The 17,185-nt window shown below is 46.2% G+C and overlaps 2 protein-coding genes and 1 long non-coding RNA gene across 21 annotated transcripts in view; 2 read left to right on the top strand and 1 right to left on the bottom strand.

The window, feature by feature from the left end:
• The window catches only part of PSMD1 (proteasome 26S subunit, non-ATPase 1), a 65,413-nt gene extending 56,974 nt beyond the window's left edge, over nucleotides 1-8,439 (top strand). For both annotated transcript variants that reach the window (XM_086843079.1, XM_023933274.2), the window contains exons 20-25: nucleotides 117-286; nucleotides 1,404-1,496; nucleotides 2,506-2,598; nucleotides 5,275-5,421; nucleotides 7,260-7,414; nucleotides 8,220-8,439. In XM_086843079.1, coding sequence (XP_086699205.1) covers nucleotides 117-286; nucleotides 1,404-1,496; nucleotides 2,506-2,598; nucleotides 5,275-5,421; nucleotides 7,260-7,406 — 650 coding nt within the window. In that variant the 3' untranslated portion in view covers nucleotides 7,407-7,414; nucleotides 8,220-8,439. The remainder of the gene's footprint in view (nucleotides 1-116; nucleotides 287-1,403; nucleotides 1,497-2,505; nucleotides 2,599-5,274; nucleotides 5,422-7,259; nucleotides 7,415-8,219) is intronic.
• Nucleotides 8,440-9,563: 1,124 nt separating this feature from the next.
• Nucleotides 9,564-17,185, top strand: part of ARMC9 (armadillo repeat containing 9) — a 66,581-nt gene continuing 58,959 nt past the window's right edge. For 10 of the 18 annotated variants that reach the window (XR_015274197.1, XR_015274196.1, XR_015274202.1 and 7 more), the window contains exon 1: nucleotides 16,500-16,923. The gene's annotated coding sequence lies outside the window, so the exon portion shown is untranslated. Of the gene's footprint in view, nucleotides 9,629-15,326; nucleotides 15,555-16,081; nucleotides 16,418-16,499; nucleotides 16,924-17,185 lie in introns of those variants that run through there. The other 8 variants (XR_015274203.1, XM_086843119.1, XM_086843120.1 and 5 more) reach the window with 7 other exon arrangements.
• Nucleotides 12,966-16,795, bottom strand: LOC147651324 (uncharacterized). The gene is made up of 2 exons (XR_015274208.1): nucleotides 16,714-16,795; nucleotides 12,966-15,047 (listed from the first exon to the last, which is right to left on the bottom strand). It is a non-coding gene; the product is annotated as an uncharacterized LOC147651324 (long non-coding RNA).

Genomic DNA, 17,185 nt, shown 5'->3' on the forward strand with positions numbered 1-17,185 from the left:
TGGCCTGGCTTGCCCTGTGCAGCCCTTTGACAGCAACTGTTTGACATTCATTGCTCAGGTGTCTTTGTGGAGTACCCAGGCATGAATAATTCACTGACTTTTATGATTCCTTTCAGGGGGCCATAACGTAACCATTTCACTGCAGTCGAGGACAGGACATACTCACATGCCTTCTGTGGTGGGGGTTTTGGTCTTCACCCAGTTTTGGTTCTGGTTCCCTCTGTCACACTTTTTGTCACTGGCGTTCACCCCAACCTGTGTCATTGGCCTTAACAAGGATCTTAAGGTATGTAACAAGAAGAAAGAAGAGACTGAAAAGTCGTTTGGAATATTCAAATGGTCTGCAAGGCATGTTCATGGATTTGTTGGTTTTCTTTTCATGTTTCCAACTTGTTTGTGCCAGAAAAGGTACTAACTGGAAGAAATATGAAAAACAGGCTTGAATAGCAGAGCTGGTGGTGGGAATGGGAACATGAAAAATGCAGAGAGCAGACACTGACCTCTTTACTTCAAAGTAGCTTAAAAAGAAGGGAAGTCTATTTAGAGTATTTGGGCAGAGGCTGCCCCATTATCACTCTTGAAGGTCAGGGTTATTATTTTTAAAAGTGTGTTGCCCCGCGGCCTCCCAGATAAATTATGTGATGTTCTCCACTAGGAAAGCTAGCAGTGGGAAAAGAGGATTTGTTTGGATTCCGTGGGGAGTAAACATTAAACTGAGCAACCATGGGTACTGCACTTTTCTTGTGCATCTGTCTTCCAGCTATCAGCTGTGGTACAGCCCCTGTAAGCTGTGTATCATGCTGGGTCTCCTGTGCTGAATAACTAAGCTAGGAAGTTCCACAAAAAAACTTCTGGATGTGGCAGCATGGGGGTGTTTAAGAATTTGGACTGGCTATCAGAAGATGCTTTCTACCCTTGCTTAAGTAGCCAAGAGTAAGAGAATGTGTGGCACTGGTAACTCACCCCCAAATGTATGGTCCTTTGGCAAGAAGGGGATGTCAGTGCTTGGTTTGCCCTTGCATGCATTGACAGAGCAGATCTTCACTTAGATCTTAAACCAATTTTGTGTTAATACACACAAACACAGCAACAACATCAAAACCACAAAAGCTTTGAAGCAATGAAAACAAAGTGTGGTGTGAATAGAATGGAGTGCATGGAGAGGACTAGAAGAGCTTGCCAGAGTCAAATTACAGAATAATTAAATAACATTGTTCTAGTTGAACCGCTGCCACTGATAACAGTTTCTCAGCTTCCGGAGAGGGAGAAGGGGAAGCTTGTATTCTTTAGAGGATCTGTGTTTGTCTCTGCTGGAAGGAAAATGAAGCTAAAGTAATTATTCTGCTGTGGATTTTTTCCCTGCTTTTCTAGTTTCTAACACTGTTTTAAACTCTTTGTCTTAGATGCCAAAAGTCCAGTACAAGTCCAACTGTAAGCCGTCCACATTTGCCTACCCTCCACCACTTGAGGTACCAAAGGAAAAGGAGAAAGAAAAGGTATTTGAGCTGGCTTTCTGTAAAAAGACTAACCCCTTCTCCCTCCTAGTATAAACATTTACTTTGGTGGTACTACTGAAGAGCAAAGGAAAAATTGGCAGGTGCTATAGTCTCTGAAAGAGAATTCTAGGTAAATTTTCCTGCTGTGCCTGGGACTGTTGCTGATCATGGCACGTAAGTGCTTTGCTACTGAATTGCTGAAACCTGCCTTGTCTGAAGTGGTCAAGCAGAAGTAATTTAGTTGAATAAAACATCTGCTTTCCATGCCCTTCTGACTTGTATGTGCAGCACTCAGCACAGCAGGGTCATTTTCTGTGACTTGAGCTCCAAAATGCTGTTTCAGTGCAACCGTTGAGAATATTAGGTAGGACACTTCTCAAATAGTCCATATGGAAGGAGCAGTGGGCCCATGTGCTAGAATAATAGCTCCATGGATTGCAAAACGGTAAGTGTGGCACTAAGAATATCTTGGTAATGAAAAGGAGAAGATGAGACCTGTGGGGTCACAAGTGGGACAATAGTGAAAGCAATTTGTCTCCTGGCACAGGATGGTAAAAGCTGTTGAGCCGAGCACAGCAGCGGTTAGAGCAGCCCTTAGGGAGAAATTCCAGCAGTGGAGACCTCAAGCACATCATGCTGATGAATGACATGGTGTGAAAACTGTAACACATTTTACCAGGATTGAATGCTAGACAGGACAGATTTCCAAGCCACCAAGGAATCCGGAAATTAACTCTGATGAAAGGCAGAGCTTACTGCTTATAGCTGTTTTCTTGCCTTTGAATAGGATGTGAATTGGACAAATCTCTCTTCAAATTTCCCTGGCCAAAAGTTAAAATGTGCAAAGAGCCCACATTTATTCTCACCAGCAATGGGACAAATGCTGTTGCTCCCTGACCCTCTCATAAAGTAGCTGCCATATGTTCTCAAAATACTCCAGCCGGGGGGGGCTGAAACTCAGTATACGGTGTTGGGTCACACTGAATGCCTCATCTGTTGCCATATCCAGGTTTCCACTGCTGTGCTGTCCATCACTGCAAAAGCCAAGAAGAAGGAAAAGGAAAAGGAGAAAGAGAAGAAGGAAGAGGAAAAGATGGAAGTGGTGGGTACACACATTGAAACTTAAATATCTTCTTCCTTCCAACTCTTATAAATGTGGAAGTTGTGTCATGAATGTTGGTACTCACTTCTGTCCTCTTGCCTTCTGTGTTATGAGCAAAGCACTGACACACATTGCTGCAGACACTGGTTAGCACCTTTACTCTTTGTGTGCACTGTTAAAAGCAAGAGGTGTTATTAATTGTGAATCTGTTATTTCTGAGAAATAAATCTTCCTCGGTGTTGTTAAGTAACTGACTTCCTTAAAGACAAAAGCTTGTTTTGACAAGTTTTGTTTCAACTGCATGAACCTTTTATTACCTGCTAGTTTTAGACCCAGAGGAATTTCATCTCTTATCATGTAATTTTCTTACTAATGCAGAAAAAGTCTTAGTAATTTCACATCCTTGGGTCCTCTGACCTTTTAAAAAGAAGTGTTATAGCTGTTGCTTGATCATATCTAATTTATCTTGAGAACACTGAAGAGTTTAAACTTTCTGGTTTTGCACATGTTTAACCTCCTATCCTGAAGCATTCACGTTTTTGGCAGCAGTCTCTTATGTGCTTTGCCCATCTATCAAAATGCCAAACATGTATCCACACCCAACTCAGAACCAGCTGAGATTTCAACACAGGTTCCCTATGCTGCTCAGTACTTGTGATTGCTTGGGTCCTCTGATGATTTCTTTCAGCTCATAGACCTGACACTGGAAGTTGTCATCCTCATCTGTGAATAATGTGTCATCCTGGAGCAAGCTGAGTAATGGAGAAATTAATTTTTGGTGATTGCTGCAATTTGAAAAACATATGGCAGCTAAAATTCTAGCAGTACTGACAAAAGGCCCCTTCTTTTGTGCCCTACTCATAAATGCAAATATTCCAAGAACAACTGTAAGCTGAAAGTGCAATATGGACACATAGAATTCTTTAGGTTTGAAAGACCTCTAAATCCAACTTAATCCCCAGCAATGCTAAGGTCACCACCAAACCATGTCCCCAAATGCCACATCCACACATCTTTTAAATACTACCAGAGATGGTGACTCCACGCCTCTGGGCAGCCTCTTCAAGTGCTTGACAATCTTTTTGAAGAAGAAATTTTTTCTAATATCCGACTTAAACTTCCCCTGGCACAACCTGAGGTCATTTCCTCTTGTCCTGTGTCTTGTTACCTGACAGAATGACGTCCAGTTATCTCCAGTTATCCTGACAGAATGACCTCCCCCTGTCAAGGAGTAGAGAGTGATACAGTCCCCATTGAGCCACCTTTTTTCTCCAGGCTGAGCCCCTTCAGCTGCTCCTCACAGGTCTCGTGCTCCAGCTCTGTTGCCCTTTTCTGGACACACTCCAGCATCTCAATGTCTGTCTTGTAGGGAGGGGCCCAAAACTGAACACAGGGTTCAAAGTGTGACCTCACCAGTCCCAAGTACAGGGGACAGTCACTGCCCTGGTCCTGCTGTCCACGCTACTGCTGACACAACCCACAATGACATTGACTTCTTTGGCCACCTGAGCACATGCTGCCTCATGTTCAGCCACTGTCAACCAGCAACCCCAGGTGCTTTCCCATTTGGCCTCTTTAACTTAAATTTTAGTCTAACAAACCCCACACATGTGGCATAAGATGAAAGATTGGCATGTAAAATAACCTTCCTAGACCTACATAGGTGTGGCCACGTTGTAGGCACTGAATGTCATGAAGCTGGCCCAGAAAATTAATCATCTCATGCATGCAAGGTATAATCTCAGGGTTTTGGGGTTTTTCTCCTTTGTCAAGTTTCCTTGTCACCAAACATTGCCTTTTCTTTGAATTATTCTTACAGTTCTATGTAGTAAGCAAAATGTGCTGAACAGATGCACATTTCTTCTAAAATTGGTACAACCTACATTTAAGTGCAGGTGTTGAGAGGAAGCAATATATTAGAAGGGGTTCACATGTTGGGTCCATGTGTGTGTACAGATTTTTGAAAAGTTTCCTTGGCTGAATTGAGCAGAAAAACAAAGATAGTAAACAGGGAACTTGCTGCCACCTGCTGTGTTTGAGTTGAGTGTTTTGCCATTGTCCTAATGCTTTTTAGGTATCATTGCTTTTCTGTTTTCCTCTTATGCCTGTTATGTGACTGTAATCCATAGCCTCCAAGGGATCTGCACAGCTATGAGCAGCTGCTGTGCCAAAGTTGTCTGCTGTTACATGTCATTGGTAAGGGAGGGATTCACTGTAATTCCCTAGTGAGTTGCTGAGGTCAAGTCATTTTGGATGAACTGCTGTCACTACCAGTAGTGTGAAATGTCCGTGGCAGCTTTATAGCTGCAAAAATACAAAGGCAGTTTTTGGCAATTTTCATATGCTCAGTAATGATATTAAAGAATTTTCAGTTATGACAAAAAGTAGTGAGTTTACAGAAAAGGTAGGAGAAAGGGAAAGAAGAGGTTAAACTGTTCCACTGCTACCTCTCTCTGAACTTGCTTTCATCTGCAGATGAGAGTGAGACATTGCCCTATTGAGAGCACTTAGATCCACGCTGGAATTTTCTGTACCATTTGATAGATAAATATTAGCATGTTCCTCAGCAAAAGAGGAACTTTGTAATTGATGCCTGACTGTATCTTACCCTGCTGAACTGTGAAAGGTTAGAGGTTACTGCTAAAATCAAGTTGATCTTCTCTTCTCCCTCCGTAGGATGAGAATGAAAAGAAGGATGAAAAAGAAAAGAAAAAAGAGCCTGAACCCAACTTCCAGCTTTTGGACAACCCAGCCAGAGTCATGCCTGCTCAGCTCAAAGTTCTCACTATGACAGAGAGCTGCCGGTACCAGCCTTTCAAACCAGTAAGTGTCACGTTCCCAGTCCATGTGCTTGGCAGCGCATTCCCAGTGCTGGGCTTGTGTGTAAAGCCCAAAAGTTCTGTGTGTACATGAGAACTCACCGCTGGTGCAGCACTGGAATGTGTTGCAAAGATTTGCAGCTTTGCAACAAAGCTGCAAAGCATTTTTTAATGTCCCTCTCTGCAAATGATCACATGCAGCTCTAGTTGGGGAAAAGAGCTGCTGCAAACCTTTCCACCATGTTAATGCTGCTATATTTTTCTTTCTTCTTGTACCTGTGGCAATTGTGCAGCATGAAAACCAATCAGACATACATTGTGTATTAATGACATTGCTGGGAACATAAAGACTGAGCCACGATCTTTAAAATAGGCTGAGAAGCTGTACTGGTTTGGTGTCAAAGCAGTGAAATACATTAGGACTTGTGCTGGAATTTTATTACCCTGCTGTAGGATTTATACCTAAATGGAGGGGTTTTTTCATTGAACATCTTTCCTATTGAGTTACATCTGGCTTCAGAAAATTTACTTCAGCTCCTGTAAAAACAGAGAAGAGAGAGCATGTAATTGTCAGATGGAGAATGAAGAAGGTCTTTTACCACTCAGCCCAAGGGGTAACTAACTCTTCTGTGAGATGTTCAGATATGCTGCAAATCTGATAAGCTGGCTCCTGAACTGTAAATCTCCTGAGCCAAAGTCTTCTGCCCTTTATTTTTCTTCAAAAAAATAACATGCTTGATTTAACCCAAATTCCAGGATTACGCATGGGAAAATGGTGTTCAGTAGTAGTAATACTTTTTCCTGGAAAATAGTAATGTTTTTAATAAATGGATTTCCTGGAATTCCATCAGCACATTGGAATTCTCTGTGCACTGTTCCCTTTTGAAACATCTCCTTTAGCAAAACAGTGGAAAGGTTTTTTAGTTTCTACCCTTTAAAACAAGGTGATCCAACTGCTGTTTGGATAGGGAAGATCTGATGTGCGTTCCAGTAAGTGTCCACTCACTGAAATGTGGACATGCACAGCTGTTTGCTTCAGTTTCAAAAGCAGCAGAGTGTTTGGTGAGGGAGTTCAGTTTCCTGCCTTAAAGCCCCATAAATAAGTTTTGAAGAGAACAGAACAGTGCATTTCTTGCTGGGATTAGGGTGTGTAACCAAGGAGCCTCTTGGAACGGAGCCGTTCTGGACCTTTGCTCTGCTTTGGGGAATGCCAGAGTAAAAGACCTCTTTGAGATGCTGTTTATAGCCTGAAATGCTGCTGTGGCCAAAGCCCTGATCCCAGCCAGGCGTGACACAGCACTGCCTCTTTGCGCCTTGTGTTTGCTCCCGGAGGTGCTTCAGCCTGCCAAGATGTTTCATTGTGATCTATGTAATTAATTCCCCTTTGTTTTTGTGAGGTTCTGCTAATAGGATTCCTCACTCTGTGGAAGGTGGTGATCAGATTAGTCTCTGTTTCTGAGAATCTCCTGGGAGGCAGCTACACAGAGAGGCTTCAGTAAGCATTGTAAACCTGAAAAGATGAGCCTTATTTATAAAGCAATTACAGTTCAATTAGTTTTCATGTGGAAAGCCCCAACTGGGAATGGGGTAAAGCTGTGAATCCAGATGTCACTTTCTATTGAACTGAGACCTAGATAAAATAAATACAAAAGTTGCCTGGACAGACTCTGCCTGTCCCATGCCCTTATCAGGCAGAAATCCAGGTGAGTGTCAGATGCTTTGCTCCCTGAAACTCATTCCTGCTGAGGAGTCTCATATTGCCTAGAATAGACTCTGGCCACAAACACTCCACCATGAGGCAGAGGCAAGCATCTCTAAATGCTCATGGCACTTGTCTTGCAGCTTTCCATCGGAGGCATCATCATCCTGAAGGACACCAGTGAGGATATGGAGGAGCTGGTTGAACCAGTGGCAGCTCATGGTCCGAAGATTGAGGAAGAGGAGCAAGAACCTGAACCACCAGAGCCCTTTGAGTACATTGATGATTAAGACCTGAGGTACAGTGTAGTGTGCAGTTTCCTTTTTTCATCCCAGTTAAGAAAAAGCCTCTTTGTACCAACTGAAGCAGTTACCAGCACCCAGCACTCTTGGTTTAGCTCTTTGACAGCTTCTGTGTCAGATTTTAAAAATGCTCTGTCCTAATTTTAAGACTTTGGCAGCTTAGAAGTCCACAAGTTCACTCTTTTGGGTCAGTCCTGACCCAGTTGTATGGAATCTGCTCTCTAATCTGGCAGGCCTAACTACTCTTGAGAAGAGCCTGGCTGGGCAGAGAGCAGTGTAGGGGTCACAGGGACTAGTCAGCTCCTGAAAGATGGTCCCAGAGGGGCAAGTAGTTTACATAACAAAGCTGTCATCTACTTGACCTCAGGGTGCCAGGATTTGTCAAAACAGAACTACTGTTCTGCTACCTGGAGTTGCCTTGTCTTCCCAGCAGTTCTTAGCAGAATTTAAAGACACTTCAGTCATGGGTTCTGTGATGGTTTCTGAGCCCAACAAAATTATAGCAGTAGATCTGTTTCAGGAAATAAACGGTGCAGTTGTCAGGTTTCTTTGTTAAAGTGCCTGAATGGATGTGCCAGTTTCTCACTGAAAGGCAGAAATCCAGTTGCTTTATTTCCAAATATGGGCTGGCATGTCTCAGGGCTCCCAGGAGCAGAGATTATGCATTTGAATTGGTGGATGGGCAGGAAAACAAACTCCTTGCTGAAAACTATAAATGTGTCAGTGACAGGCTCAGGTTAGTGTGGGGCCCACCACAAGAAGCCTTAGTTAAATTCTGGTTTCTCTCTCTCCCTCCTCCAGGGTCTTGTCATCTAAAGAAGACACTATGCTTGATATCAGAAAGACAGGCATGAAGACCTTCCTATTGAGATCTGCTGTTCAGTGCATGCAGCCCCAATCTGTGCTGAGCTAAAGCTGATAGTCCGTGTTTTATGGCTGAAGAACAGATATATGCTATTTAGTGTACTCTTTCACAAAACCTTGTTTTCAAATAAATATATTAAAAACTCTTGACAGAAAACTTGCTGCTTAAAACAAACAAACAAACAAAAAAGGAAGCCTAACAATTTTTGCTCTCCCCAGATGTTAAAAACTAGACTCAAGTTGTGCATCCTTGTCCAGCAGAGCTTGATTGACTGCTCCTCTGTACAATCATCGGGATCTGAGCAAGGTCACAACTGCAGCCTGGCCCACCCATAGCACTGATGCTACAGAGTGCAGGTGTCTGCTTGCCAGCAGCTGCACAGATGAGGTTTGCTTCCAGATTCCCTCTGTGAACTTCCCCCTTGCTTATCCTGGTATTCATGTGATGGTGTGGGGCTGACAGAAGGGCTCTGGGTGTTATAATGATGGGGAAATGGGAGCATCTGTCTCTTTTTTTCACAGAAACCCTTTTCGTGTGTGTGCTTTCACTGCTTTCACCAAATATGAGCAAAATAACTGATATGAACAGTTACACTGCAGGCCTACATGGAGTGGACCCAGACATGTAACTTGTCACACTGATGTGTATCATTAGCTAAGGGGAAATTTTAGTCAGGGATATGGAATGAGAAGCAGTCAGAAGGAAGGAACGGTGCTCCACCATTCACTCTCCAGCTGGCCCTTTACCTTTCAGGCTGTAACACTTCGAAGGGTGTCTCAGCAGCAAGCCAGAGACTGCAGCCCCAGTCTGCTGCCAGCAAATGCTGAGTGAAGCTCCATGTTTGAAACAGCACGTAAATGGAATGAGGTTTTTCTTGTATCTGTGTGAGGAGAGTATTTTATCCATGTGAACATACCACAGTCTGACGTGCATTGGTAATATTGGAAGACAAATCTTGCATTTAGTGCCTGGGAGCTTTTCTAGCAGATGGTTTATTTTGGTTAATGTTACTATAGCAATGGGATAGTCTGTCTTTGTTCTCTGCAAAGCCAAGGGATACTGAGCAGAAATGTGGGAATGAAAGCCAGTTTTGAGTCCTAGGCTTCAGGCAGAAGTCCCTCAAGTTGAAATGTCTCAGGTTGCTGGTTAGAGCTTGCAGTTCTCAGCATCATCCAGATCTGTTCTCCAATGGAGTGGAGCCAAGAATGAACCTGAAATGGTTCACAGTAACAGACAATGTTACTGTGAGAAAAGCTGGAAACAAAGAGGGAACCGCTGGTCCAATCCCATGGTCAAATACCTGATATTGTGATGCAAGAAACAGAAGGTGGACAAATGTACATTGGTGAGTCTTCTACTGCTGCAATTCCTTCCCTTTGAATGGATGCCTGTATCCCTTACTCCAGCATGTTCTGCCAATGCCAACCAATATGGTGTGTGGTGTTTTTCATGTAATTTGTTAGTAATGCCTTGTGTTGTAAAATACTGTGAAGAGGAAAAGACACTGGGAGGAGAAAACAACCTGCCAGAGGCCAGATATTGCTAGAGGATTTCTAAAGTGCAAGTAGAAATGCTGGGAACAGCTGGTTCAGAAGGCCCTGAAGTCCTGAATTGGTGCTTTGGCCAAGCTGTGAACACCCTCCTGCTTTTCATAGGACTTCTGGCTGCACTTTTCATTTTGCAACAGATTTTTCAGGGTAATCAAAATATACCTAATGCTTGCTGCAGGTCCTCAGTGTGGCTGTGTAAATCTATGTGCAGAGCAGCTCCCGCCCCCAAGCCATTTGGTACTGCCTGGGGCACCATGGAGGACTGCAGATTCTTGTGCTAAATGATTCTCTTGTGCCTGTAAGATCCCTACTGCCTCTGGCAGTGATGTTTCCCCAGAGCTCCCTTACCACAAGCAAATGTAAAAACCTCAGTCCCAAACTGAGGTGCTATTCTGAGCTGCTGTTCTGGGGCCATGAGGTAAGGCTACACACAGACAGATTTTTAGAGGAGATTTTGGTGACTGTGGAAGAAAAATGCCATGTGAGCCAGGCTGGGGATGCCTGGAGGGAACGGGGAATTGCCCTGTCCTCACTTTCCCATCTCTGCCACTCATGGTGTTTTTTCTCCAGTGTATAAATGCATGTGGGAAATGTGGCTTAGGATTGAGAACGCTCAGAGAAAAGCATCCACTGTTCAGGCTTTCTCCCCCAGCTGCTGTTTTTTCCTCCTTGGACAGGGAGATGCTGGTCTGTGTCTTATGAGGCACATGTGTAGCTCAGGCTGTTTTCTTACAGGACAGTACTCAAAAGACTCCAGACAGGACTAGAAAAAGGCTCCTACAGAGTGCTTTTCAGAGTTTATGTTACAAAGTATGTCCAGACTATAGAATGAACCCATACATGAAATTTTTCTTTTTTCCTAATCTCTACATAATTCTTCAGTTTACTAATCAGGCTGCTGAGGTTTGAGGTCATGTGGTGCTTGAGGTGTTGAGCTTTGCTCAATTTCTAGGGTGCTACTTGGGAAATTTGGAAATGGCCAACCTGTGAGTGTTGAAAACAATATAAAGAGGCTTATGCAGCCCTAAGAGGGTTCCAGTAAACCTCTAGGAGGAGTCTAGGAATGTTATGGAAATACAACAGGAAACCTCCAGAAAGACTAGAAAAACATCAAGGAAATGGCCAGAAAGGTGCTAGAAAACCTCTGAGAAGGCTCTGGAAACCTGTGGGATCCTGCTCCCATGCTAAAGGGTTTGACCAGTTTCTCTGGGGCAGATGAAGCCAATAACTGCTGGCTCAGTGCTTTAAATAATGTCATTAAGTTTCAGTGACTCATTAGCGCTGATTTCTGAGGAAGTGCTGCTCTCCTGGGCCTGTCTGGGGATGCTGCAGAGGGACCCACCCTGATTGTTTGTCAGGGGCTAATTGGACCTAAATTCTGACTTTGACAGAGGGAGAGGCTGGGGTGACAGGAAGTGCTTCTAGCCCTCCTGACTAACGGGTTTCATCTCAATTAACCCTTGTGTAAATTAAATCACTTCTAATGCTGTTCTGACAGATCCCATAGTCCCTCCAGGAGGCCCTGGACATTTCCTTAGCCTCCCATTTCCACTAGTTAACTCAGGTAAAAGTCCCCTGTTTGGCACCATGCTGGGGACTGATGTGGTGATGGAGATATTGGAGGTAAAGCTCCCAAGGCAAGAAGTCTTCAAGGAGGAAGCTGAGAGCCCTACAGCCCCCCAGCATTGCTATTCCTCCCCTGCAGGGATTTAGTGGCCTCATCCTCTCACCTCTCCCCATCACAGCAGTGTCAGCCTCCCTCTTTCCCCTTCCTTCCAGGGCCAGGCAAAGCTCTTCCTCCTTGCCTTTCAGTGTGGAGGGTGGGCACTGCTGCTAACAGTGATGATATTGGCCATTTATCTCCTGCATCCTGGCAGCTGAGGCACTCTCCACCCTCACCCTTGCAGGCCAGCCAGCCCCAGGCTCTTCTCTTGCTTGCTGCTCTTGGTGTTGGTGACAGGTTGGGTTTTCAGCCCACCTCTGGGGCCACCTTGAGCCTGCAGCAGTGACAGGATGAGTTGGTAATCACGGTCATTTCATGACTTTGCAAGGCTTGTATTGTTTGCTTGTAACCTCTGATGGGACCAATGGGCCGGAAGGCCTTCAACCAAGGGTGCTGATCTTTCCCCAGGGTTGTTTTATATGGAAACAAGGATCTTTGGTCCCCAAGTGAAAGTAACTTGGTCGGGCAGACCTGGTTCAATGTGTTCCTCCAGCACTTGTGGGATTAGCCTGGCCCATGCTCTGTGTCTCAGGAGGAGATGCTGCCCCAGCCTCTGGAGCTGGCTTGACTTGAAATCTCTGAAATCCTGTTCTGTGTAGGCAGATGTTCCAGCTGGCAGCAGCCCAGATCTGGAGTTTTGTTTTGAGCTCCATACTCCAGTTCCTGGCACTAACTGCACAGCTAAAGCTCTGGGTTTTGCTCAGAAGAAATACCTGTGCAGGTGCTCAGGTGAGCCATCAGTGTCTCTGCCACTGGGGAATCAGTGTTAGCCACACATGGCAGAGAGGAGACTCAAGACCATAGTCCCAGCCATGTCTGCCCTGTGCACTTGGTCTGATGGGCCCTGACAGGATTTGGTTAAACAATGTCTGGTTTTTAATTTGTGTTTGCAGAGCATGAGAAGAAAATGGGCACAGAAGGGTCTACACAGTAAGGGCCCAGGTGAAGCAGGTCCTGGGGAGCAGGGCAGGGTGCTTGGGGGGACACCTTGGGCTCATTGCCCACTGCCTTGGTGCAGGGTTGGCCAAGAAGGACAGTGGTTTGTTGACAATAGCATCCCTGGCCAAGAGTATAAATAGCTACTCTGGTGACCCAGGGAAGAATGGCTGCCCAGGCAAGGTTAATTGTCAGCAGAAATTATGGGGACATTGTTCCTCCCAAGATAACCCGCATGGGATGAAGCATGGAGCAAATTTTTCCCCTTCAGAGTGAAGGAAAAAGAGCCTGAAATATTGGTGCAGTGTCTTTGTTCTCAGTTTTAGGGTGGCTCTACCATTTCATTGTTTTTTTCCATTACATGTCAATGAGAACCAAGATTAATTAACTTTTTGTCTCCCCACCATGCCCTCCCAGAGGAGGAACTGAGATAGCTCCTGCAGGGCTGGTCAAATTCTCTGTTTACTTGAACCTCACATCAAAGTCTTTTTTATTTTTAGGTTAAGCATGAAATGGGGTTCAGGGGTGGACAAGTAGTAGCTGAAAATAATTTGCTGGAAACATCTGCATTGGACAGCAGAGTTCATGGGCTCCTTCAAGAGGCCTGGAGGTTTTGCAGTTTCTCCCTGAGTGGTGAGGCAGGTGGCCATTGGTCTGTGTTGGTGGCAGCATCGAAGTTGTGCTGATATGATGTGGGCAGTGAGGCTCACTGGGACTGTGGATGTTTCTGCTGCTGCTGAAGCTCTCTGTCCTGCTGTTTCTGTTCACCCAGTTCCCAGACTATTTTGTCCATATTTTTTTTTTTCTAATGGAGCATCTCTAGCTCTTCCTTTCCCCCAGGCCTTTGCTATTTTTGGCTGGAATGCCTTGCTGTTACTGCAAACCAGCTCTCTCACACATTGGTATTTGCCTTGGTTGGGAGCTTAATGACTGACCCCTGTGTGAGATGAGCACATGGCAGAAAGCCCAGCTGGGGCCCCTTACCAGCTGGAGGCACTGAGCTGATGTCCCAACAGAGGCACCCCCAGCCTCCCAAAAGCAGTCCATCTCCCCTGGATGTCTTTTCCTGTAGGGAATCTCTGAAGGGTGATGTCTGCTGGGAAGGTACCATCAGCTGTTTTGTTGGGATGAGGGAACAGAGAAAGTGCTGGAGGACTCCTTCCTTCCACACCAGGGTGGTGCCAGTAGCAAGAAGGTTTTGCAGAGGTGGGAGAAAGCCTCCTCCAGGGGCAGTTGAGACACTCAGGGGACTGACATGGTAGGGGAATAGCCTGAGCCGTGGATGCTCCTGTCTTCCTCTGTGAAGTCTGCTGGGAGAAGAAAGCTCTGGCTCCTTCAGCACTGGACTGCAGATGCCAGGGAGCCTCCTTCACTGTTTTGCAGTGGAGCTGAAAGGAGCTTTTTTGGGATCCACCAGCCAGTCACTCCTCCCTCTCTGCTCCATATTGAGCAGGCCAGGAGGTTTCTGGATCTTAAGGAGAGCTGAGTTCACCCTGCACCTCCTTCATGCATCTCAGGACACAAAATCAAAGTCTCTGTTGTGCCTCTCCTGGTAAGGACTAGGGCAGGAAATTACTGAAGAAGTGCGATATAAACAGCCTGACACAAGCTCACTGAATCCTCCTGGGGAGAGGCAGAGGAGAGCTGAAACCTGAGGCTCAGCAGCAGCCAAACAAGCCCCATCCAATGGAGACAAAGCAGCTTTATGGCAGTCTGATGCTGGGGAGAGCAGAGAGGTTGTGCTATTCCATTGCCTTGGTTTTCTGTGCAGACAGCCCTGGGGGAGCGTTGCTGTGTAATTCAGAGTGTGAGCAGCATCTCAGCTACCTCAGCACAGGACAGTGGTCCAAGCAAACCCCTCTGTCCCCCAGCCAGTCCCAGGAGGAGCTAGTCTGTGCTTCAACCCCAACCAACAACAACGTGTCAACTAAAATCTCAAATAACTTCCTATTTATTTATTGCCTCAAAGCTCCTTCAAAGTATTAATTGAAAATCCAAATAAAATTTTTTTTTGGCAATTAAGAGCCAAGGTACGACACAGAAAATAACAGGCTCTTTAAGCTTTGAAAAACGTTCCTGTCTTCCCTGCTTGCTTTTGTTTTCAATGCAACCACTTGGAAAGGCTATTGCAAGAAGAAATTTCCTGCAGAATCTTCCACTTGGGCACAGAGAACAGCCTTCTCTTTTCAAATCAAGCAACAGGTTATGATCCAATCTGGGATCTGCAGCTTGCAGAGCCAGTGGCCCAGCCCCAGGAATACTCAACCCTTGGAGAGATGGCAGTGACACCTGCCCCAAGGAAAATCCAAACTGGGGAGCTGAGATGATGCCCCGGGTGATGATGAATGTCCTTCTTTGGATACACAGGACAGTAGAGTCCTACTTTTCAGGTTTGAGGCACAAGCTTTGCATTTCCTGATCTTAGCCCAGGTGCTGGCCGGCAGTGGATGTTCCCTTCCATGGGCAGCACCTCTCCAAAAAAGTGTCCCTCCCCAAGAAGCCCAGGAGCATGACACAAGGCATAGCAGCCTTGCCTGCTCACCAGAGGAGAAATTCTGCAAGAATGTGAGGAGAAAACGAACAAAAAAATACAATCAAGCAAAGCCCAGATCCCACACACGCTTCCCACCATCCTGCTCAGGGCACGGTGTCAGTTCTGTCTGGATTCTCAGAGGAGAAAGCCAGCTGGAGGCACATCAGCCTGAAAAATTAGACTCTCTAAGTCCATTTCTTTGGCCAAGGGCAGTGCCTGATCATCACCAAAACAAAGCAGGTGAGAGGAAACACGGGAAAGTGCAGCTGCCTTTACAGAGAAGGGCAGCTGCAGCTGTTCTGCTTCAAAACCTTGGAGCCACTCTCTAAGGTGAGTCTTTCACTCCTTTAAAAAGTTAAAAGGACAGGTGACAAACTGGAGGAGGAGTTCACAGCCTCATGGAATCCTTTGGCTGGAGCAAGGATCCAGAAGGCTGCACTCACAGTGGAGGTGAGGGGGCTATGAATGGACAAGGGAGCCAGTCCTTTCTCCCTCAGGGATAAGCAAAGTGCCTGACGGGCTCAAGCAGGTAAAACCTCAACATTAATAGTTAAAGTTTGCTATTGTGGGATCCCTGAAAGCGTGTGGGGAACAGAAAGATGAAGCCTCTGGTGTAGAGATACTCCCTTTAAATACAGAGTATATCCACTGTTTATGTTGTTAGAAGTTTGAGGTGTATAATCACTATGCTTTTTTATATACATAGAAATTTGGTACTTAGTATAGAAATACCAAACCCAGAAATCTCAGTTGCCAGCTCACTCACCACCCTGACCACTTAACAGCACTCACAGCAACTCCAAAGCTAACTCAAATGCTAATTGTCACACACCCAGGGAGCAGTGAGAACACAAACTAACACTTAGAAATTTCCTGTTACTTCCTAGGAATTATCTGGTGCTATTTATAAAATATCCATGGGCCTTCTAGAAATTTCAGTGGGCTTTCTGTGGATTTTCAGTAGGCTTTTTAGGAACTCAGACTGGACTCTAGGAATTTTCCATCACTCTCTGAAAATTTCTTTGTGCTTTCCCAGTATATCCTTGTTCTTTCTAGGAATTACAGAGAGATTTGTAGGGTTTATAGGCTGAAATTCCAGGGTCCTTTCTGAACAGTTTGATGTGCTTCCCAGAAATTCCAGCTAAGGAATTCCACTTTAGAAGACTTTTAAAGGAACAAAGATGGTGCTGCGCTGTCTGGCTGTGGGAGATGCAGAAGAATGGCTCTTTTTGTCGGAAAACAGGACTGTAGGAAGCGGGGCCGAGGCCCTGGGCAGGAGCTAACTGATCATACAATGCTGTTTTACAGCGTGGAGCTAACATTTGCGGGAAACTTAATGATAATGGGAAGAACTTCATTAGCACTGTTAATTGAAAAAGGGACAAAAACTCGGTAAGGGACTTAGCCAATCATTCCCTTTGCTTTGGTGGGGCTTCCATCAGGTAAGGCTTTGTCGGACACGTGCGGCGCTGCCATGGCTCATCAGGCCGCGCCAAGGCCGGGGTTCCGCCTCCTCCGCCGTGCTCCGTCCCTGCCAAGCTCCGCCCTCCTCGCCCGACATCTCTTTCAAACGAAACTTCCAAGCGAGAAGGCTTTTCCCTGCCCAAGGCAGCGAGGGCACAAGAGCCCCCGTTGTGGCCGTTCGTCATTTAAAAACCCGAACCGACCCCAGACCCTCCCGGAGTCACCTCAGACCGCGGCACCCGGCGCTGCAGCTCTGCCCGCCGCCCGACAGGCGGCGCTGTCCGCCCGACTGCCGCGGGCACGCCCCCGCCACGTGACGCGCCGCTCCCGGGTGGCGATTGGCTGAGAGCGGTCACGTGCGCGGGGCGCGGCGCGCGGGAGGGGCCGCGGTTGCCGGGGTGACACCGGCGGCGGCTCAGGGGAGATCGGGACAGGTGGGAATGGGGACAATGGGAACAGGGGAGATTGGGGGACTGGGGACAATGGGACAGGTGGGAATGGGGGGAAGGAGGGACTGAGGGTAGCGATTTTGTAATGGTACCCCATTACACGGGGTAATGGGGGCAGGGGGAGTGGAGGAGAGGAGAGATTGGGATAGTGGAAACTGAGGGACAGGGGGGATTGGGGTGGGTGGGAATGTGGGAGAGGTGGAACTGCAGCAAGGAAGAATGTGGGGCAGGAGGGACTGAGACAGGG

Source organism: Cyanistes caeruleus, chromosome 10 (assembly GCF_971803275.1).
Source record: "Cyanistes caeruleus chromosome 10, bCyaCae1.hap1.1, whole genome shotgun sequence".
Lineage (NCBI taxonomy): Eukaryota > Metazoa > Chordata > Aves > Passeriformes > Paridae > Cyanistes > Cyanistes caeruleus.